Source organism: Elephas maximus, chromosome 12 (genome assembly GCF_024166365.1).
Source record: "Elephas maximus indicus isolate mEleMax1 chromosome 12, mEleMax1 primary haplotype, whole genome shotgun sequence".
Classification (NCBI taxonomy): Eukaryota; Metazoa; Chordata; class Mammalia; order Proboscidea; family Elephantidae; genus Elephas; species Elephas maximus.
This window is the reverse complement of record NC_064830.1, coordinates 9,305,314-9,328,451: the sequence shown is the minus strand read 5'-3', so window position 1 is coordinate 9,328,451 and position 23,138 is coordinate 9,305,314. Positions and strand designations below refer to the sequence as shown.

At 39.0% G+C, this 23,138-nt stretch overlaps 1 protein-coding gene across 7 annotated transcripts in view; it reads right to left on the bottom strand.

Moving 5' to 3' along the window:
* Nucleotides 1-22,387, bottom strand: part of SNTG2 (syntrophin gamma 2) — a 459,193-nt gene extending 436,806 nt beyond the window's left edge. For all 7 annotated transcript variants that reach the window (XR_007519511.1, XM_049902600.1, XM_049902596.1 and 4 more), the window contains exon 1: nt 22,222-22,387. Coding sequence is in view for 6 of the 7 variants with exons in the window: in XM_049902600.1 (XP_049758557.1) it covers nt 22,222-22,293 (72 nt within the window). In the remaining variant the exon portion in view is untranslated. The remainder of the gene's footprint in view (nt 1-22,221) is intronic.
* Nucleotides 22,388-23,138: the final 751 nt, after the last annotated feature.

Here is a 23,138-nt window from a genome sequence, read left to right as displayed (position 1 = left end):
AACTCACAGCTACCCTATACACAACAGAAAGAAACACTGCCCAGTCCTGCGTCATCCTCTCAATCGTTGCTATGTGTGAGTCCATTGCTGCAGCCACTGTGTCAATCCATCTCATTGAGGGTCTTCTCTTTCACTGACCCTCTACTTTACCAAGTACGATGTTCTTCTCCAGGGACTGGTCGCTCCTGCTGATACGTGCAACGTCTGTAAGATGAAGTCTCATTATCCCTGATACTAAGGAGCACTGTGGCTGTATTTCTTCCAAGTACATTTAACCCCTCATATTTATTCTATAGCTTCAAATAAATCTTGCTGCACTCCAGTTGATAAATTTGGAGTTAAATATTTTAACTTGCAGGTTAAGATGTTATTGTGGCAACTTATAATACTTATATGTCAGCTTCAAGCATCATACCAAAGTCCTCACGGAGTCTTAGTAAAAAAGTCAAATGCACAGTCAGGGAACAAAGTCAGTCATCCACAATTTATGAGTTGGGAAAGAACCTCTACTAAATGGCAGCACTGTGTAAATTAAATGAAATGAAAAGTGGGGTACAGTAAAATGTAAAAGATGTTTTAAATATGTTCTGCCATTATTTTGTATAATTCTATGTTAATACATTTGAAAATACTGTTATTAAACTGAGTAAAGAAAATATAATTAAATCAATAAAATTAAATTAAAAAACTAAATAATTATTAATGAATTGTCTAAAAAAATAGGTACTTGATCTGTTTAGGATTATAGTGAAAAATAACCAAATTAAATAAAATAGTCATTCCATCTAAAGTACTCAGAATATGAAAAAGAAAGTTACGTAACTTATGGTAATATGACTAATAAAAGGAAATATGGCTTTGTTATCCAAACCTGAAATGCAGGACAAAAATGATAAAGCAGTATCAATACAATGTATTTAGAAATTCTAAATTAAAATGAGTAAACACTATGTGATCATATAGTACGGGAATAATCCCCTATGATTAAGAAATTATCCCAAGATGGCAAGGATGATGGATCCATTAATATGATGCATGTCAACAAGAGATCAAAGGAGAAAAATCACATATCATCGTAAAAGCTAGAGGCCACTGAAAAAATTTAATTATTATTTCCTATTTTTTAAAAAAACAATTTAAATCTTTATAGAATGAGTTTCTTTAATGCTTGAATGTCTGTTTTAAACCAGCCACCTTCAGTTGTTTTTCTTAATATATGAAACAAAGCAAGGATGACTGCATTTACCATTATCATTGATCATTACTCTAGAAATCACGGCAATGCCAGTAAGATAAAAGAGATAACCACGGATAATAAAGATATTGAAAATCATTATAAATAAAATTATTTTGAGCAACTATTTAACTAAGAATTAATGAGAGCTCACTAAAATGGCAGGACATAATAAGAACAAACAAAAATCCGTAGTCTTTGTTATGAAGCAGCCATCTCCACTAAGAAGACTTGATGATGAAAAATGACACGCTACTAAATACGCCTGACAGGCAACACTATTTCAGAATCTACTATAAATGCACTTGAGACAGTCAGGTTGCTACTATGCTCCTCTGACTCCACTCCATAGACGCAGAGTACTGTTTCAACGTGGAGATGAACACTGTGAGTCCCAGGATACACCTGATAGCTCTATACTCCACATTGGCAGGCCATGGCTTCCCCTCCCACTTTAAGTAATAAAACACAGGTAGAGTGGTGACAGAAAGAACCCTGGAGATAGAAGGAGCATTTCATAGTGAAGAGTGTAATTATTCACATTTTCTATCTGAGAAACAGGCCCAAGAAATGATGCAATTTCAGAATAGTGTGAGCATCGACTTGCCATCTATTTGTAATCAGGCAGTAGCCTCAGTCAGCATCTTCGTGGATAAGAAATGGGTCAAGGGCAACTCATATACCCTGTCCTCTGGTCAACACTGTGGTTGGACAGAGCTACTTTAACGAAAGTTAAGTAGCTGAGGAGAAAAAATGACCACTGTAACAAAAACAAGGGCTATGGACAGCAAAATTAACATTATAATTTAACTCAGTGGATAAGCACACCCTTGAAAATTAATCACCTCAAATAACAGAATAAATGCTTAGAAAACAGTTTGGCACCTTCAGTGGGTAAAAAAAGACAACCTCTATTAAATAGAAATCAAAGTCACAATAACAATATGTAAATATTGAAAGCCATCACTATGATGTAAAAATTGTAAGAGGGGTTGAGGAAAAAAATTAGAAAAATTATCATATTAGATAAAAATTTGAATCTTCCCCAGAGGAACTAGATAAGAGAATCAATACTATGGAGATGTGAATAAGAGATACAGGATACCCTTAGAAAATTGTTCTAAAATGGAGAGAGAGAAAAAAAGAACAGAGGTAAAAATAACAGAAAATGTCCCACACAAAAGGCAGGAAATCACTGTCATATAAATTACACTTATCCGTGAGAAGAAAAGGAGCCCTGGTGGTGTAACAGTTAAGTGCTCAGCTGCTAAACAAAAGGTTGGCTATTGGAACCCACCAGCCACGCCACGGAGAAAGACCTGGTGTTCTCTTCCCATAAAGGTTACAGCCAAGAAAATCTTACAGGGCAGTTCTCTCTGTCACATATGGTCACTACGAGTTGGAATTGAATTGACAGCACCCCACAACAACATCTGAAGAAACTAAAACAAAAGCAATAATTTAAGATATATAATCTAAAATAATTTAAGATATATAAGCCCTGGAGGCACAGTGGTAAAACGTTCAGCTGCTAACCAAAAGGTCAACAGTTCGAGTCCACCAGCTGCTCCATGGAAACCCTACAGGGCTGTTCTACTCTGTTCTGTAGGGTTGCTACAAGTAGGAATCAACTTGATGGCAATGGGTTTGGTTTGGGTTTTAATCTAAGAAAATTATTCTGATTTAAAAAAACAAACGAGTATGTAGATTTTAGAGATCCCTATGACCCTGACAAATGAATTGAGAGGCCCGTATCTCCAAAATGTTTGCCCAAGTTAAAAGTTTCAATAAAGAAAAAAAAATCTTACAAGCATCCAGGCAGCATAAAGTAGGCTCCATTTTCTTCTCTCATAACAATAAATATCAAAAGGCCAAGAAAGAACATCAACTAAATTTTGAGCAGCAAAGGTTATGACCAAGCAGCCAATTTATCTTTCCCATGTAAAGGCTACAGGAATAGAATCTAATATATTTAAGAATCAGAAAAAAATAATAATAATAATAAATCACACATGAACCCTATCTCAAAAAATAGAATTTATTGATTTATTCCTAAGGAATGAGAGCAATCAAATTAAAAATGCAAAAGAAGTGTGAGATTTAAAAAAAACTTGAATTTTCTCCCTATGGAATAATAAACTGTGAACAACTTAACTTTTAACAAGACCTCCTAAGTGTAATTGTCACCACAGTCAGAGAGGCTTGAAACAAGAGGCCACACCAACAGAACGAGGAGACTGTGGAAGGATTGGTACTTACTGTCACACATAAAAGCACACTACTTTGCATTTGCATTTTTTATAGGAATATCTGTGCAAAGCATCTCCATTTACACAATATTAAGCAAGCATTTGACAAGAATTGATATTTCTTAGTAAAATGTGAAAATTCTCATTTATTATGAGAATTTTTTTTAAGTAGGATTAAAGAATCTATCTAAAGAATGAGTTTAACTTATAGAACATATACAGAAAAAAAAAAGTCTGAAGGAAATACATGAAATGTTAACCATATATATGAAATATTAACCATAATTATCACCAGGTCCTAGGAACTGTTTTATTATTATGCTTTTCAATATTTTACATATTTTCTATATTGAAATATTAATATGCTACTATTCATACAACAGAAACCCTGGTGGCATAATGGTTAAGAGCTACATCTGCTAACAAAAAGGTCGGTAGTTCAAATCCACCAGCCTCTCCTTGGAAACCCCATGGGGCAGTTCCCCTTTGTCCTATAGGGTCCCTATGAGTTGGAATCAACTTGATGGCAATGGGTTTTGGGTTTTTTTGGTTTTGGTATTCATACAGCCACTGCTCCTCTGTCAGTTTGTCATACAGTGATGGCTTGCATGTTGCTGTGATGCTGGAAGCTATGCCACCAGTATTTCAAATACCAGCAGGGTCACCCACGGTGGACAAGTTTCAGCCAGGTTTCCAGGCTAACGCAGACTACCGGCAGTCTACTTCTGAAAACACTGGCCAGTGAAAACCTGAAGAATAGCAGTGGAACACTGTGTGACATAGTGCCAAAAGATGAGCCCCTCAGGTTAGAGGGCACTCAAAATATTGCAAGGGAAGATCTATCTACCTCCTCAAAGTAAAGTCGACCTTAATAACATGGATAGAGTAATACTTCCAGGACCTTCATTTGCTGATGTGGCACAACTCAAAATCAAAAGAAATAGTTGCAAACATCCATTAATAATCAGAACGTGGAATGTACTAAGTGCAAATATAGGGAAATTGGAAGTCATCAAAAATGAAATGGAACCCATAAAGATCAATATCCTAGGCATTAGTGAGCTGAGATGGACTGGTATTGGCCACTTTGAATCAGATAATCACAAGGTCTACTATGCCAGGAATGACAAATTGAAGGGGAATGGCATCATGTTCATTGTCAAGAAGAATATTTCAAGATCTGTCCTGAAGTACAATGCTCTCAGTGATTAAGATAATAAGCCTAGAAGAAAGACCAGTTGATATGACTATTACTCAAATTTACTCACCAACCACTAACACCAAAGGTAAACTGCAGTATGAAATTGATTAAACATTCAGTCAAGATGCACTGATAATTACTGGTGATTGGAATGCAAAAGTTGGAAAGAAAGGAGGAGGATTGGTAGCGGGAAAATATGGCCTTGGTGACAGAAATGACTACAGAGATCGCATGATAGAATTTTGCAAGACCAACGACTTCTTCACTGCAAATACCTTTTTTCAACAATATAAACAGTGACTATACATGTGGACCTCGCTGGATGAAATACAAAGGAATCAAATCAACTACATCTGTGGAAAGAGGCAATGAATGGAGAAGCTCAGTTTCATCAGTCAGAACAAGGCCAGGGGCTGACTGTGGAAAAGGTCATCAATTGCTCATATCCAAGTTCAAGCTGAAGCTGAAGAAAATTAAAACAAGTCCACAAGAGCAAAAATATGACACTGAGTGTATCTCACTTGCATTTAGAGATTAACTCAAGAACAAATTAGATCCACTGAACATCAGCAACCAAAGACCAGATAAGTTGTGGGCTGGCATCAAGGACACCATACATGAAGAAGGCCAAAGTTCATTAAAAAGACAAGAAAGAAAAGACCAAAAAGGATGTCAGAAGAGACTCTGAAACTTGCTCATAAATGTAGAGTAGCTAAGGCAAAAAGAAGAAATGATGATGTAAAAGAGCTGAACAGAGTATTTCAAAGGGTGGCTCAAAGTAAAATATTATAATGACATGTGAAAAGGCCTGGAGTTAGAAAACCAAAAGGGGAGAACACACTCGGCATTTCTCAAGCTGAAAGAACTAAAGAAAAAATTCAAGCCTCTAGACATTTTTTTAGACACGATACTGAGGGATTCTACAGGGAAAACATTAAACGACTCAGGAAGCATCAAAAGAAGATGGAAGGAATACAGAGTCACTGTACCAAAAAGAACTGGTTGACTTCAACCATTTGAGGAGTAGCTTATGATCAAGAATCGATGGTACTGAAGGAAGAAGTCAAAGCTGCACTGAAGGCACTGGTAAAAAACGAGGCTCGAGGAATAGTTGGAATATCAATGGAGACGTTTCAACAAACATGCAGTGCTGGAGGTGCTCACTCACCTACACCAAGAAACTTGGAAGACGGTCACCTGGCCAACCAATTGGAAGAGATCCATATTTGTGCCCATTCCAAAGAAAGGTGACCCAACAGAATGTGGAAATTATCAAACAAAATCATTAATATCACACATAAGTAAAATTTTGCAGAAGATCATTCAAAAACAGTTGCAGGAGTACATGAACAGGAAATTGGCAGAAATTCAAGCTTGATTCAGAAGAGGACGTGAAACCAGGGACATCATTGCTGATGTCGGATGGATCTTAGCTGAAAGCAGAGAATACCAGAAAGATGTTTACCTGTGTTTTACTGACTATGCAAATGCATTAGACTGTGTGAATCACAACAAACTCTGGATAGCGTTGCCAAGAATGGGAATTCCAAAACACTTAATTGTGCTCATGAGGAACTTGGGCATAGACCAACGGGCAGTTGTTCAAACATGACAAGGGGATACTGCATGGTTTAAAATCAGGAAAGGTGTGCATCAGGGTTGTATTCTTTCATCATAATTATTCAATCAGTATGCTGAGCAAATAAGCCAAGACGCTGGACTGTATGAAGAAGAACATGGCATCAGATTGGAGGAAAACTCATTAATAACTTTTGATACACAGATGACACAACCTTGCTTTTGGAAAGTGAAGAGGACTTGAAGCACTTACTGATGAAGATCAAAGACCACAGCCTTTGGTATGGATTACACCCCAACATAAAGAAAACAAAAATTCTCACGACTGGACCAATTAGCAACATCTTGATAAACAGAGAAAAGATTGAAGTTGTCAAAGATTCCATTTTACTTGGACCCACAATCAACACTCATGGAAGCAGCAGTCAAGAAATCAAAGGATTATAATACTGGGCAAATCTGCTTGAAAAGAACTTTCAAATGTTAAAAAGCAAAGAAGTCACTTTAAGAACTAAGGTGCTCCTGACCCAACCTTGGTATTTTCAATCACCTTATATGCATGCAAAAGCTGGACAATGAATAAGGAAGACCGAAAAAGAATTGATGGCTTTGAATTTTGGTGTTGGTGAAGAACACTGAATATACCATGCACTCTCAGAAGAACAAACAAGTCTGTCTTGTCTAAGCCACAACGGGCCTTAGAAGCAAGGGTGCTGATTCTTTGTCTTACATACTTTGTGTGTGTGATCAGGAAGGACCAGTCCCTGGAGAAGGTCATCATGCTTGGTAAAGTAGAGGGTTAGCGAAAGAAAGACTTTCAAGGATGTAGATTGACACAGTGACTGCAACAACTGGCTCAAACATAGCAATGACTGGGAGAATGGTGCAGGATTCGGCAGTGTTCTGTTCTCTTTACATGGGGTAGCTATGAGTCAGAACGGACTTGACAGCACCTAACAACAACAACATTCATATAAATGTAAAAAAAAAAAAAAAATGAAGAAAATTTATTTAAACCAAAAAGCGTATGAGATTCAGAGCCAGAATCACGATCAAGGAAGGACTGTGAAGTTTACTCCTTTCCAGCTGAACACAGTGAATGAAGGGCATCCTAGAGCCCAGGCACTTGGCAATGCCAGGACTCAACAGATACTGCTTCTGTAATTAATCATCGTCCTGTATGTCTTCTTCTTCTACTTCCCCATTCAATCCAAAAGCAACTGTGGCCCTTTTTAGTATCAAATTCTGAGAAATACAAAAAGCCCAATCGGCACTTCTCATTTACTTAGCTATGTGTTCCAATCACAGTGCATTTCTTGTACCTCCCAGAATCCTCCTTCCTGTATCTCCCAGAATCCTCCTTCCTGTACCTCCCAGAATCCTCCTTACTGTACCTCCCAGAAGCCTCCTTATTACTTCAGACCTGTGTGTGTAGACTTCTCCACAATTTTACCTTCCTCTTTTCCACTTGTGAAAATGTAAGTTATAAATCTAAAAGCACTTTGATTGCCCTCTGGTAAATATGAAAATAATCTATAGGTCACAATGAAATTTTATAAAACTTTGGAAGAAAACAACTGTAATATATAAAATGCTCTGAGTTTTCAAAGATCTGGCTTGGCTTTCATCTAAATTAAATAAGGAAGAGGAGTGTAAGAGAATATAACATCCCAGCAGTTATAAAACACGGAATTCTTACATTTATCCAATTTGACTTTAACTTGACTATTTCTTACCTTGCCTTCATATCAAATTTTTCCATTTTGCCTTCTTTTTTCTTTTGATCTACTAGCTTTTTCATTTTCATTTTATTCAGTATTCTCTCACTAAATTTAATATATCATGCTCTATATCTTCATATCAAATTATAGATTTAATGTACATTTTCAGATTTAGAAATTACTTTTTAATATAATTAAATTTTATTGAAGCACTGTATTTCTCGTAATAGATTTTTTTTCTTATTGCATTTTGGTTGTTAGAAAGAACAAATGTATTTCATATATATAAGATATATTTTATGTTTTATTATATCTTTTAAGATAGATACTCAAAACAGATAATAAAAGCTAAATAACATATCTTCCATTAAATGTATATAAATATACTCTTCATTATCTTTTATTATCTTTTGTTATTAGCTGTTTCAGAATAAATTCTAATTTTTTTAAATCTTAGAAAAACACAGTACTGTTAGGTAGTTTAAAAAAATACTAATGCAAAATCCTGAATTTAGAATGGTTGACATTGTATCAAAATACAAAAAAGCACAGAAGAAATACTATTTTTTTACTTCTATTATAGCGAGAGTTTAAAATAGAAAAAAAATGTGGACCTTTCCATGATTTCTTTTCATAATAGATTGAATTGTGTCCCCCGAAAATATGTGTCAACTTGGTTAGTCCCTGTGTGACTATCCTCCATTTTGTGACTTTTCTGTGTGTTGTAAATCATAATCTCTGCCTGTGGTTAAAAGGATTAGGGTGGGATGTAACACTCTTGCTCGGGTCGCCTCCCTGATCCAATGTAAAGGGGGTTTCCCTGGGCTGTAGCCTGCACCACCTTTTATCTTACAAGAGATAAAAGGAAAGGGAAGCAAGCAGAGATTGAGGACCTCATACCACCAAGAAAGCAGTGCCAGAAGCAGAGCATGTCCTTTGGACCTGAGGTTCCTGCACTGAGATGCTCCCAGACCTAGAGAAGACTGATGCATCACAAGGACCCTCCTCCAGAGCCAACAGAGCTGGAGCCCTGAATTCAGACTTCTGGCCTACTGGACTGTGAGAGAATAAAATTCTCTGTTAAAACCATTCACTTGTGGTATTTCTGTTGTAGCAGCACTAGATGCCTAAGACACTTTTTCATATCTCTCTGGGCTTTACATGAACCAATTTATAATAAAACACATTTAGACTAAAACAGATTTTAGTTCCCATAGCATTCAAATCCCAAACACCAATTTAGATGATGGTAACTTTACTTTTTTTTTCCAAAAGAGAATTATAGAAAATGCACAAAATTTCAGCTAATTCAGCTTCAATAAAATGTCAGAATTTTTGCAATTAAAAATTTATGCCATTTTTACACCTTAATCTTGCATTCTGTTTTTACCACATTTATCACCAAGATAAAATACAAAGTAAAATTTAAACAAATAATACTTTATTTAAATAGATATTTAATGTATAACAATGAAGGGAAGTGTCCAAGAAAGTAAATATTCTATTTTTTCAAATTTATTAAACAAAATTATTAAACTAAAATTTTACAGTGTTTGCTTAAATTTGAAAAGTTTTAAAACTAAAAAAAAAATCACCTTAGAAAGTTCTACGTAAACCCAAAAGAGAAAAATATTCTTCATAAAATTTGTCTTCAAGAAGAATTACCATATTTTACACAAACAACATACGCCTTCTACTTCTGCCAACTGCACCCTTCACCCTCAAGGTATTTTCTCAAGTTCCCTATGCCAATTTTATTTTTACATGTTGTTGTAAAAAAAAAAAAAAAAAAATTAGCATAGTGCACTCATGAAAATACCTTGCCAAGGGAGGGCACAGATGGCTAACAAACATAGAAGGCACACGTTATTTGTGTAAAAATACAGTAATCGATAAGCACTATACTGGAGAGAACGAGCCCTGATAGCACAGTGGTTTAAGCCTTCAGCTGCTAACCAAAGGGTCGGTGGTTCAAATCCACCAGCTGCTTAGCTGGAGAAAGATGTGGCAGTCTGCTTCCACAACGATTACAACCTTAGAAACCTTATGGGGCAGTTCTACTATAGGACCACTATGAGTAGGAATTGACTGGATGGCAATGAGTTAGGCTGGAGATATAAGTACCTTTTCTATTTTTAAATTGTTTTTATGGTTATGGTTTTTAAGTGAATTAAGCTTCAAGCACAAAATTTGGAGATTATTTCGACCTCATTTTATGAATGTCTTTGCGTGTGTGTGTGAGTGTGAGCACACACTGTTGCATGCCATCAAGTCGATTCCAACTCACAGCAATTACTGCCTTCTATTTTACCCTGTAATATGGATAGGTAGGTTTCATCAAGTCCGCATCGACTCATGACGACCTTATATACCCGAGAAGGTAACTGTCCAGTCCTACATCATCTTCATGACTGCCACCATATTCAAGTCCGCATCGACTCATGACGACCTTATATACACGAGAAGGTAACTGTCCAGTCCTACATCATCTTCACGACTGCCACCATATTCAAGTCCATCACTGCGGCTACCATAACAATCCATCTCACTGAGGGTTTCTCTTGTCCTCATTGGCCATCTACTTCTCCCAACATGATGTCCTCCTTTAGTGACTGATCCCTCTTGATGACATGTTCAAAGCAAGCAAGATGGACAATGTTCTCTTGTGATCTATTAGGTTTTCATTGGCTAATTTTCTTCCGGGCCTTTTTTCCTAATCTGTATTAGCCTAGAAGCCCCACTGAAACCTATCCATCATGGGTGAACTTGTTAGTATTTGAAATACCAGCGGCAGAGCTTCCAGTATCACAGCAACACAGAAGCCACCACAGTACAACAAACTGACAGAAGGGTGGTGATTATCCTGCACACTTTTTCCCAATCTGTAGTTGTAACCCAAATCGAAAACAGATATATATAGACGTATCTATTCCTTCTAGTTTCTGATTTTCTAATTCCTATTATTATCCTTCTATTTAATAGGGAATAAACATTTGAAGATAATGCTTTCAGTACAAGATGCCATTAGCATGCACAGATGGAGAGGTAGTATGGTATAGTCATTAAGAGTGTGGGTTATGGAATCTGGCTCCTACAGATTTTAGCTCACTGGCTGGACAACCTTGGACAGGGTATTTAATTGTTCTTCGTATCTGTTTCCTTATCTATAAATGGGGAATATTAATGGTATGTACCAAAGGGGGCTTGTTTTAAAAGAAGTAAAACCCTTCAAAGAGTTGTCAACATCTAGCACTCAGTAAACATCAGCAATTACATAAATATTTTAAATTTTGGTGTCTAAGACCACATTCTCTCTACTTTCAAAGACATTCCCTTGAAAACTGCATTCTTTACCTACAAAGTTATACAGTTTTTTAGGGCTCCTAACATGTCATCACACACTGGGTGGTGGAAAACAACATAAATTTATTCCCTCACGGTTCTGGAAGCCATGAGTTCTCAAACAAGGTGTCATCAGGGCTGCTCTTCCTCCTGAGGATCTAGGGGAGGGTCTGTTCCTCACATCCGCAGCTTCTGGTTTATGCAAGAGTTCCTTTTCTGGTGGTCACATCACTCCAGTCTCTGCCTCCATCGTAACAACACCCTCTCCTTTGAGCATCTGTCTCAAAACGCCCTCTCCTTTCCTCTCTTTTAAGGATAAACAAACCAAAAAAGAAAACCAAACCCATAGTCATTGAGTCTTTTCTGACTGATAGCGACCCTACTGGAAAGTAGAACTGTCCCACAGACGTTCCAAAGAGCAGCTAGTAGATTCTAACTGCTGACCTTTTGGTTAGCAGCCAAGTTCTTAACCACTGAACCACCAGGACTCCATAATTAGGATACACATGATTGTACTCAGGGCTGCCTGGGTAATCCAGAATAAACTCCTACTCTCACAATCCTTAACTTAATCATATTTTTTGTCATATAAAGTAATATTCAGAGGTTCCTGGAATTATTAGGATATGAATATGTCTTTCGGGGAACCACCATTCAACCCACCACAGAAGACATGCTTGAGACTTAGAAAATTACAGGCAAAATCCACTCTAAATTTGTTGAGTAGTATACTAACCAAACTCTCTAAGTGAAAACATTCACTACACAACACAGTTAACTATTTGAGCAAAATTATAATATCAATAGTGACTACTATAATTATTTATTTCTAGAATCATATGGAATTGGGTTTTTTTTCCCCTAATTAATAAGAAAGTAGGTGCTATGATTTGAATGGTAAATAATGCCACAAAACGTATGCCACAGAAGTCATAATGTATCCAACATTTAAACGGCTCCTTTAAGAAAACAATTGCCAGACCACATGAAATGGTGACTTTGGAAGGAAATTAGGAATAAAAATTGTACAAGGCATCATAATAGTACTACTGATACTAACTCACCTTTAATGAAATGCTGTTAATAATGGTAAATTCAATTTATGATTCTTGTGCCAGTCTTTATGGATGCCGCTATATTATATCTTTGTTAACACAATCACATATTAATATAATCATCACTGGAAGCTTATTATGTAGATTCTACTATTATCCTCCATTTATGGGTGACTCTCAAAGTTCTATAATTTTTTCAAGGTTATATAAGTGGTAGAGCCATGACTCAAACACAAGCAGCTGGGCCCCAGATGGTCAACTCTTCTTCGGGCCCTGGGTGGTGCAAACGCTTAGCTCACCTGGCTTTTAACAGAGAGGCTGGAGGTGTGACTCTACCCAGAAGCACCCCGGAAGAAAGGCCTGATGACCTACTTCCAAAATATCAGCCACTGAAAACTCCACGGAGCACAGTGTGTACGGGGTCACCCTGAGTCAGAAATGACTCAACAGCACATGATTTTTTTTTATACCCGCCCCCTGCCCAAGAATACAAAAGAAACGAGCACAAATGGGGCCAGGAGTGGCAACTAAAGGAGAAATATAGATAGAAATTAGAAATTAGAAACTGGAATACAACTTGGGCCAGGTTTGGTAAAAATTTAAATGAAATAAATTGGAGGTCCTAGCGGCATTTGATAAAGCCACAGGCAACAAGAATTCTAATAGATAAAGCACTGTTCATATTATAAATGCCAGGCTAGATGTCAACACCTTCTGCTCACTTGGGGGTAGGGAGGGAAAGAGCATTTACATTGCACTGATCTCAGAACCACAGAGAACAAAGAGCCCACACTTTGAGAACGAATCTTATTTCAATTTAAAATTATTTAGACTTTTTCTCTTGGTATATTCACTAGAAAGAAGCAAGAAGCTTGCTAAGATATCCACAGGCTCTTCTTGAGCCTCAACATGAAGTTCTTCCTTTTGCATTTAATGTTAAATATAAAGCCCCTGTTTGATCATGTTAGAATCTGATACTCCACCTGAAACTTGTAAAGCATCATACTGTTCATTTAATCCATAAAGTATACTGCTTCCAGGAAAGGGAACCTGTTCTCTTTTGAGTGAAAAAAGAACTGGGTTAATCAGATCCATTGTTAAGAAACTGTGGCTACTCCTCTATTAGAGAAAAATCTTCAGATCCCTGGGTCTAGAATTTTTTTTTTTTTTCCTTAATCGGTATCTGCTATGCAAGTAAAATACAAAAACAAGTGGTAGCTGTAAGGTAGCTATAATAGACTCAAACCCTAACAAGCCCTGAAACCTCGTGTGTGTGTGTGTGTGTGTGTGTGTGTGTGTGTGTGTGCGCGCACATGTTAACCTGCTAATCTAACTCCTATTCTTCCTTCAAGAGTCCTCACCGATATGATTTCCTCTCTCCTCTTGACCCTGATTTCCATGATGTCCACTGTTCCGTCTCTTTGGCTAGCCTATTCACCCTCCAGTTCTGAGCTTCCCGTATTCAGAAAGGGTTTTCCAGGACAATCTAAAGTGGTTCTACTGCTTGCTATGTGAGCACTCTGTGATTCCTCCTCTGTAAAATGGGGATAATACTTACATTACTTAATACACACATTACTCTGTACAACAGCACCTTTCTCTTTCCCTTAGAACACCCACAGGAACTTGCAATTGTTGATTCGTGTTTATTTTTTTCAAACTCTGATCTCTCTTAATAGTCTATGAACACATTCATAATTGTATCTCTAACAAGTACCCATAAATGTATGTTTCATATACGCTTTTGTAAAATTTACCCCTTAGGCCTCAGTGTTTCTACTAGTCTCTGAGGTACTCCATGTCTGAGATCATTTTCTACTGTATTTTTGTTATCTTTAGTTTCTGGCACTGGGTATGGTATTTAATAGATACCCATTTTCTGTTAATTATATATCTATTTGTGTATGTATGTATAAATTTACAATTGCAAAACATTTTTCCTGATGATATTTAATTGAACCACCACAAAAACCCCATTCTTCAGGAAAAAAACCTGAGGCTCAGAAAAATCATGTGATCATACTAGTTTGAGGACCATTCTCCTATCTCTTGCTTTGTCTCATTGAAAGAAGGCAGTGAAATCTCTAGTGTTTCTGATGATATAAATACAAGAAAACCAAACCCAGTGTCATTGAGTCGATTCCGACTCATAGTGACCCGAGAGGACAGAGGAGAACTGCCCCATAGAGTCTCCAAGGAGCACCTGGCGGATTCAAACTGCTGACCCTTTGGTTGGCAGCTGTAGCACTTAACCACTATGCCACCAGGGTTTCGAGCCAGGCATATTATATTTTTCTACCTTGTTTCAAGCATGATAATTTTAGAAATAAAATCAGAGTTGGACTGATTTCATCAGGCCCTCATGAACCTCTCTGTCAATGTTAGCAAGCTTTTCCGAAAGGACGGCTTCGAACTCTGGGTTCTGAACACCCCCAGGATTAGGGCACGAGATGTAATTTTGTATTTCTTGGTACATAATGAAAAATTAAGATAATTATAAAGTGAAAAGTCAAACTGATAGAGCCATTTGGGGAAGTGTAAGTATCTGAAGAGAAATAATTAAGGATAATCTTCAGCAGGGTAGAGATGAGAAATAGAATAAATTATATTTTACCATTAACAGTTATGCTGATGTGTAAAATTAAAATTGAAGTGGAGCTATTATCTAAATATAAAGGCACAATTTCATTCAAATCCAAAATAGCTAATAACAAATATAAAATAAAATCTCAGCATGAAAACCAGAAATGGAAATTTCTCAGTCTTATTCACAGAATTCCATACCTTTAATTTAGATAAATACTTACATATTCAACTGATATTTATGGATCAGCTATTATGTACCAGGTATTAAACTGATTCGCCCAGTCTTGTATCTCTTTATAAAAGAAAGAGAACCATTCGCATTGGCTCAAAAGCAGCTAAACTTGCATATCATGCCCCTTCTAAAAACCACCGCTGACTTAGAATAATCTGTATTTAAACCTGAGGGTTGGAAAAAAGTTGATGAAGCATATGGGCACCCCATACCTGAACAAAATTGAGGTTCTAATGGCAAGAAAGAAGGAGTGTATACCTGTTAGGGAAGCGGTGTCCCAAGTACTGGAATACAGCAGTGACTAGACAACTTGTCAGGTAAATGGGAGGTCAGGAGAGTGGAGAGGGTTGGTGTAAACAATACCCAAGGAAGTCAAACAGCATGAGCAAAGGACCTGAGGCAAGTAAAAGAATGCTGGCATATCGTAAGTCTTCAAAAAAACCTGATTTAGGTAATGATGTGAATGGTGTAGATGGTGCCATTATTCTTTGAGATGCAAAACAAAGAAAGAAAACCAGGTTTCAGGACTAAGATTGTGAGATTTTTCTTTGAAAATGTTAACTCTGAATATCCAAGAAGAGCTGAGACACAGAGGGCTGGGCTTAGAGGCTGAAGATAGAGTTTTGGGGCTCAATGGCATTTGTATGGCAATGTAAAAACCATTGAGGTGGGTGAGATTGACTTGACCACCATTATAAGGCAAGAAAAGAGAACTTCAGACAGAACATTTACACATTCCAACTTTTAAAGACCCAATATAGGGGAAGAGTTACCAAAGAACGCGAGGAGGAAGAGGAAAAACAGAAGGCTGTTATGTCATGAAGGAGCCCTGGTGGCGCAGCAGTTAAGCGTTTGACTGCTAACCAAAAGGTCAGCAGTTCGAATCCACGAGTCATTCCTTGGAAACCTGATGAAGCAGTTCTACTCTGTCCTATACGGTCACTATGAGTCGGAATCTACTCAGCATCAATGGGATGATGTCATGGAAGTCAGTGGAAAAGTTCTGCTAAAGAGGGGTTCATTCAATGGTTTCAAATACTGTGAAGGTGTAAAAAAATGCAGAGAAACGTCTGCGGATTTGATAGCATGTGAATCATTAGAGTCTTCAAGAAAAGACTTTTGGCGACATGACAGAAGACAGGTTGTAGCTGACTGATTGAGGAGGTGATGATCAGAGAGACAAAGCACAACTCCACAATTTGGTTGTGACACGTTAAACTCACAGGGAAAGATTGAGGGCAACAGGCTTAGCCTTCCTTCCCATCCTTTTCAGTTTTGTTTTAGAAAGGGAAGCTGGTTTCCCCTAAAGAGTACTTAATGAGGGCCACTGAATTTCATTTTTGAAGGGTTTGTCATCCAAAATGTATGAGAGCACTGCTAAATGTAAAATATTTATTTTCAATGGAAAACAGAATTGTAATTTTTAGTAAGAATAATCGATAGTTATGTCACACTTCACGAAGATGAATTTTTTGCCTAAACATTAGCTCAATTAACAAAAATGTTCTAATATATAATTTCGGTACATTTCCGTGATTATATTTTTACTTGTAATAACTTTTAAAATAGACACTAAAATATCTGACTGCTTAAAGCACTCACCCATAACATGGAATTTGTTACATATAATTTGTGATTTAAACTATTTTAATTAAAATGTAAATAATTACAGTTATTTCTGCTTTAAGCAATGCTTACATTCACATACCACTCTTCTAGATGCTTGAGGGAAATCTCTTTTTTGGAGCTGGGGTCTAACTAAAAATGATGTGAAAAATAAATTAGTAAAATAAATGCTAAGATGCACAATAACATTTATGATACTTAATTTTAATATTTTATGTGACTGCATTTATAGTAGAACAATTTGGTCCTAAAATAAAATGATGCATATCCAAGATTCAAATGAATTTAGGTGCTTATCCTGGAAATCAAAACTAAGCACAGTCAATATTCAAAATGTCAACAGTTTAGACTCAACTCTGTTCATTTACAATAATATTATTGTAAATAATATGTAAATAAATAACAAAAGACATTGTGCTAGGTTTCAAACATAGAGATGAATGAGAAACAGCTTCTTTAAAAACAGTAGCAGGTAAAATAGAATGATCACTCAGCACTTTCAAAGTAAGAGGTCTCTGAAATGGAGCACATCAAGGGAAATAAAAATACAACTTTACATTTTATAATTGTTCACAATAAAATAAAATAAACAAACCCGTTGCTGATGAGTAGATCCCAACTCATAGTGACCCAATAGGACAAAGTACTGCCCCACAGGGTTTCCAAGGAGCACCTGGTGGATTCGAACTGCCCACCTTTTGGTTAGCAGCTGAGCTCTTAACCACTGTGCCACCACAGCTTAGTATCCTATAAATAAGTTCAGAAGTGTGTTCACTTTTGTAAAGTCCCAATTCTTTGCTTAATTAAAGCATAACTAATTAATAACATTTACAGGATCTAAAAATGTGATTCCTTAGAAAACAAAAATTATTTTACCAAGTAATTGTAATTAGAAAATCACATCACAGTATTCACAGTACTTTTTAATAGCATTTAAGAAAATGTGCAAAAAAACAAGAAGTTTAGGGCTGAGGGGGTAAAGAAGTAATACACTCAGTCACTAGAAAGAAAACAGAAGACAGGGTGCTATTTCAGGGAGCCTTCTCATTTAACCAACTTCTGTGAGCTGGCCAAAAGTCAGGTCTTGGTGTGAGGTATTCTAACAGAACTTATATAGTGGCTTAGTATTCAGTACAGAAATAGAAGGAATAAAGTAGGCCTCCTGTGTTTTTAAAAAAAAAAAAAAGAGAGAGAACTTTAAAATGGACTGGGGCAAAGTGACCTCTAGTGTCCACAGAAAGTAATCCAAAATCGTCTCTCCAAAACTAGGATTTGAGTAACAACAAACAGCAACCAGCTGAGTAATAACGAAAAGTACACACTGGTTTCATATTCACATACTTTCCCAGGTAACTCTTTGTGCATTTTTCCTCCAAAGGTATTTCTGTTTAATATCTCCTGTGTTTCACTCAAAAAATACCTGTAGGATGTAATTAAATAGCAGGAATCCTAGGGTGATTGAAGGCACAGATTGAAGGTGCCCTTTAGAAGTCAACTCCCCTGTTCTACAGGTGGAAACTAGAGGCCTAGAGAGCACAACGGCTTCACAGTCTACCTGAGAGTGTTTCCGGGTCCCCAGCACCCAGGTACCCTTGACTCAGATCCAGACCGTTCACTTGTTATTTTGGGAAACACTTACGATGTGCCTGCTAGTGTAGGTGCCGGGGATGCAAAAATGAAACACTGACAGTCCCTTTGCTTTTGGAACTCAGTTTATGTACCCTACACACACATGCCATTATATGTTACATTCGGTAACAGAAAAGCCTAAAACAAAATCAAATTGGGTTGATTAGCCTATGACTATTCCCGTTTAGTAGATGGGGAGCTGGGATGTAACTTTACTGCCCCTCGCTCAACGCAACAGAATGCTCCTTAGACGCCAGGATGGTGAGATTACATCTCACATACTTTGGATATGTTATCAGGTGGGATCAGTCCCTCGAGAAGGACATCATGCTTGGTAAATAGAGGGTCAGCAAAAAAGAGGAAGACCCTCAATGAGATGGACTGACACAGCGGCTGCCACAATGGGCTCAAGCATAACAATGATTTTCAGGATGGCGCAGGAACGGGCAGTGTTTCATTCTGTTGTACGTAGGGTTGCTATGAGTCGGAGCCAACCGGATGACACCTAACAAAAACAACACTCAATACAGCCTCTCCTCTAGTTTACAAAGAATATCTTTTACTATTTCTAACTTACTTCCTCAAATATATCTCACTGCTACACTCTCCATCAGCCTCTCTCAAAGTGTGCTTCGCGGGACACCTTAGTAGTGGTCTGCTGAGAAGAATCTCACGCTGGACGGAATAACATAACATGGAACTCAATTGTCTTCACTACAGGACTTCTTAGAACCTTTAATATCAAAATATGCACAGTGAAACTTCAGCAGGAGGTTCACTGGTATCAGCGCAGCCCGAATTCTGTTGACCAAACTTCCTCTTTTGCATGGCTGTATCTTGGGAAGTACAGCCAGGTACATATCAATTAAAATTCAAAAGTCAAACTTACGTTTACGTATCTATGCAGATATGTAGACATAAAAACGTTGTTTTACATATATAGTTTAGGAAATAAGGCATTTTTAACATCTGAAAATTTCAGTAATATGCATACTTTTGTAATTCAGTTCCTGTGAAATACTCACTAAGAAGTATATCTCCTGGTGAAGGTAATTCCTGGTTTTAAAAATATGTGAATTTTGCTTATGATGTCATAGACATCAAAAGAAATTCCACAACTGTAATCAAAGATGAGTCAGCAAGGATGAGAAACACATAAGAAAAGCATAAAACAAATGGATAAATCTTCCTGGGAGTTCACCTGCTTAATGTGTCTCATGCAGTAATTTACATCTCTAAATAGATGGTTAAGTGATTGTATTACTAAATGCAGATTTTAAATGACCTAAAGTATTTTAACCTTTCAATTAGCAAGCTCATCATAGTCAACAGCTCATTACCAGCTCAGGCTATTTAATGCATCTAGCCCCTTAGACTGAAGTAGTGTTATTTAAAAACACAAATGTGCTATAAATACAAATCATGAGCAGTGTTTAAATATAAAAGCCAGACACACTGAGCACACTGCCCTGATGGTTCACCACCAGCGGGATTTTACCACAAGGATACAAAATGGTAGCGAGGGATAGAGCTATAGGAACTGCCTTAACTTAGAAAAAGAGACAGAAAGTAGTCAATTAAATGGCAAGAGAAAAAAGAAGCTCCACTCCTGAATACGAGACATTCAAACTGGGCCAAATCCCAATAATTCAAAGAAGTAGTCATCATAAAAAAAAAGTCTAGAAATTATAATGGGTTTGAAAACAACTTGCTTCTTTAGGTTGTCATTTTTCTAATTAGAAGCACTAAGCTCTCTTAACTGAAATGATTAAATAACCACACACGCACATTCAACAATATTAAGCACAGTTATTGATAAGAAAATAATTTTGCTTTGTTGTCTTTACCCCAAGGATTCAAGTAAAAATTCATGATCATCATAGGTTCATAAGTGCAACAATGTGTCCTGCAATCTTCCAACAGATATTTCAGCAATGGTTTACATTTGCATGCTATCAATGTTCAAGTTTTTAAGGACAAATGCGTAAACATTATGCTTAAAATTTGTTTTAATAAAGATCTGAACCTTACCATGCATTGGAGCCCAGTGTGCCACTGGTACATACCTCATTTATTATAACCCAAAGTTATGATTTCTGCTCTCTGTAGGCTCTATATTATTACCCTAACATTTGGCCTCCAATGCCTGCAAGTACAATTCACGTAAGTTGTTTCATATACAGGTTCTTAACACGAAGAAAGCACACATCACAGTTTTCTGCAAATTGGTGAGTACAGTCTACCTTTGAATGGAGCATGCTTCAAAGTACCTTAAAGTATTCAGCATTTAATACACTGGAGAGTATTTATTTGAATACTTGCAATTGATACATGTTTGAAAACTGAAGTTATTGCCAGTAGTCCAAATGGGTCAAAATTAGTTGGTACGATTCCTCCATTTCAGTTTTTCCACTACACTAACAGTGGGTATAAACAAGACTGCTAGCAAGAGTACTGCAAACAAAATGTACAACTCACGGCTGTGGGAGGGCATCATGTGAAAATTCAGAGCAATCATAAAATAAAAAGTCTACGACTCTGGAGTTTCTTTCTGCACTTTCTTCTGTAGCTTACTTCCAACCAACCCAAGAATATTTTCTAGAGTTTAATTACCATCTGCAGTATTTGGATAAATGCTCCTCGTTACGTTACAAAGTACTTTAAAAAATAAACACCAACATTTTACAGGGAATTTAATTTCAGTGTTTCGTTGTAAAAACCAGAATAGGCCAACGTGATGAGTTTATTTATAGAACAGATTTTTTTCCCCCCTAAACATCACAGTTACTACTACACTAGCTAGGAAGCATTTTGACAAGTAAGACAATTTATAATAGTCTTCACTTTATCATCTTTAGAAACGTTTCTCGGTTATCCTAAAAAGGTTAACAAAATACATTCCTGGTTTTTCTGTTGTCAGTCAGGGGGTTGGGGGGTTGTGGGGGACAAATGCTAAAGATCTGGTTTTAAGATCATTTGCGCCAACAACCATGTTAGTCAGATAGCTTCCTAAGGCTCAGGATAATCACTGGCTGTTTTAAACTGTTTCTAGAACACCCGGTTATGCCGTGGGTGGCAAGTCGGTGGTTTCCAAGAACTTCCGGTGTTTAAGCCAACAAACATTTCTGTTTTCTGTCCATCAATAGTTTAGTTATTTAAAAATAAATGAGGATGGAGAGGGAGGTGTCTGGATTAGGGGCTAGAAAAGGCGTTAAAACAAGAAGGAAGTATCCAGTGGGCATCTCCGCCGTCACCTGAGTGGCAGAGTTGCCCTCGGTACTCCCCACGTAGCCTTCCGGTGCCCAGAGCTGGAGGGCAGAGCTCAGGTCGGGAAGATGCCAGCAGGCGCTCCTTTAGAGTCAGGAGGCCAACTCGGACCCAACCTGGGCGCCAAGAGGTCCCGTCTCGAAAGCGCTGCTGGATGGAGGAGGTTCGGGCAATCGCAACCGATCTCAACCCAAAGAAGCCGTTAACAGGAAGAAGCTCTGGGCGAATCCTAAACGCCAAATCTGGAAAACCCCAGTTTCCACGGAGTTTTCAAGTCAAGCCACTGTGCCTTTCCCATCATTAAAAAAAAAAAAAAAAAAGCACCTCCAAGTTTGGGGTTGAGATACGAGAGGCAGGGAGGGCGGAGATGAGGGAACAGGGCGCTGACTTGGCTGGCTACCACCAGCGCCCACCCGCCGGGCAGGGACCGGCGCCCGAGGCAGGCACGGGGCCAGGCCGAGCGCGGCCCGCGGAGCACCAGGGGCGCACGGCGCTACTCACCCAAGTGGGCACCAGGAGGCTGACGGGGCGCTGTCGCGGGGCTGGCGCAGGCGGCTTTCCCTCCACGCTCATTGCCTCCCATGCAGCTGAGACCCTGCTCGCGGCCGTGCGGGGTCAGTGCCGTGGGTGCCGCCGCGAGCATTGAATAAGCCCCACGCCTGCTGCGGCCGCGGGCCCGGCGTGCGCGCCACGAGCACCGCCCGCGTCCGGCTGGGGCTCGGGCTCTGGCTCGGGCTCCGGCTCCGGCTCCGGCTCCGACTCCGGCTCCGGCTCGGGCTCCGGCTCCGGCTTGGGCTCCGGCTCCGGCTCGGGCTCGGGCTGGGGCTCCTGCTCGGGTTCCGGCTCCGGCTCCGGCTCCCTGGCGCCCCGGCTCCGGCTCGGGCTCGGGCTCGGGCTCGGGCTCGGGCTCCGGCTCCGACTCCGGCTCCGGCTCGGGCTCCGGCTCGGGCTCCGGTTCGGGCTCGGGCTCCGGCTCCGGCTTGGGCTCCGGCTCCGGCTCGGGCTCGGGCTGGGGCTCCTGCTCGGGTTCCGGCTTCGGCTCCGGCTCCCTGGCGCCCCGGCGCCGGCCCCGGCGCGGGCTCACGCGGGCAGCAGCGGCCGCTCGGCGGTGCTGGGGCGCGCGAGGCGGGCGGCCGCGGCGCCGGGCGAGGCCATGAGCTCAGCTCCGCTGGCTCCCAATGAGCGCCGCCCGCCGCGGGGCCCCGCGCCCCCAGCGCACCGGGCTGAGGGAAGGGGGGCAGCGAGCGCCGCTCTGACCAGGTTTGCTAAGTCCCCTCTCGCACACACGCACTCTCGGCTTTAAACGGCTCCTGACGTGTGACAAGCAGAGGTGCTGTTCACTCCACAGTTGCGCGCCTCCTCTGCCTTTCCCACCCCTGACTGTCCCTAATCACCCGTTACCCAGCGCTAGCACTGGC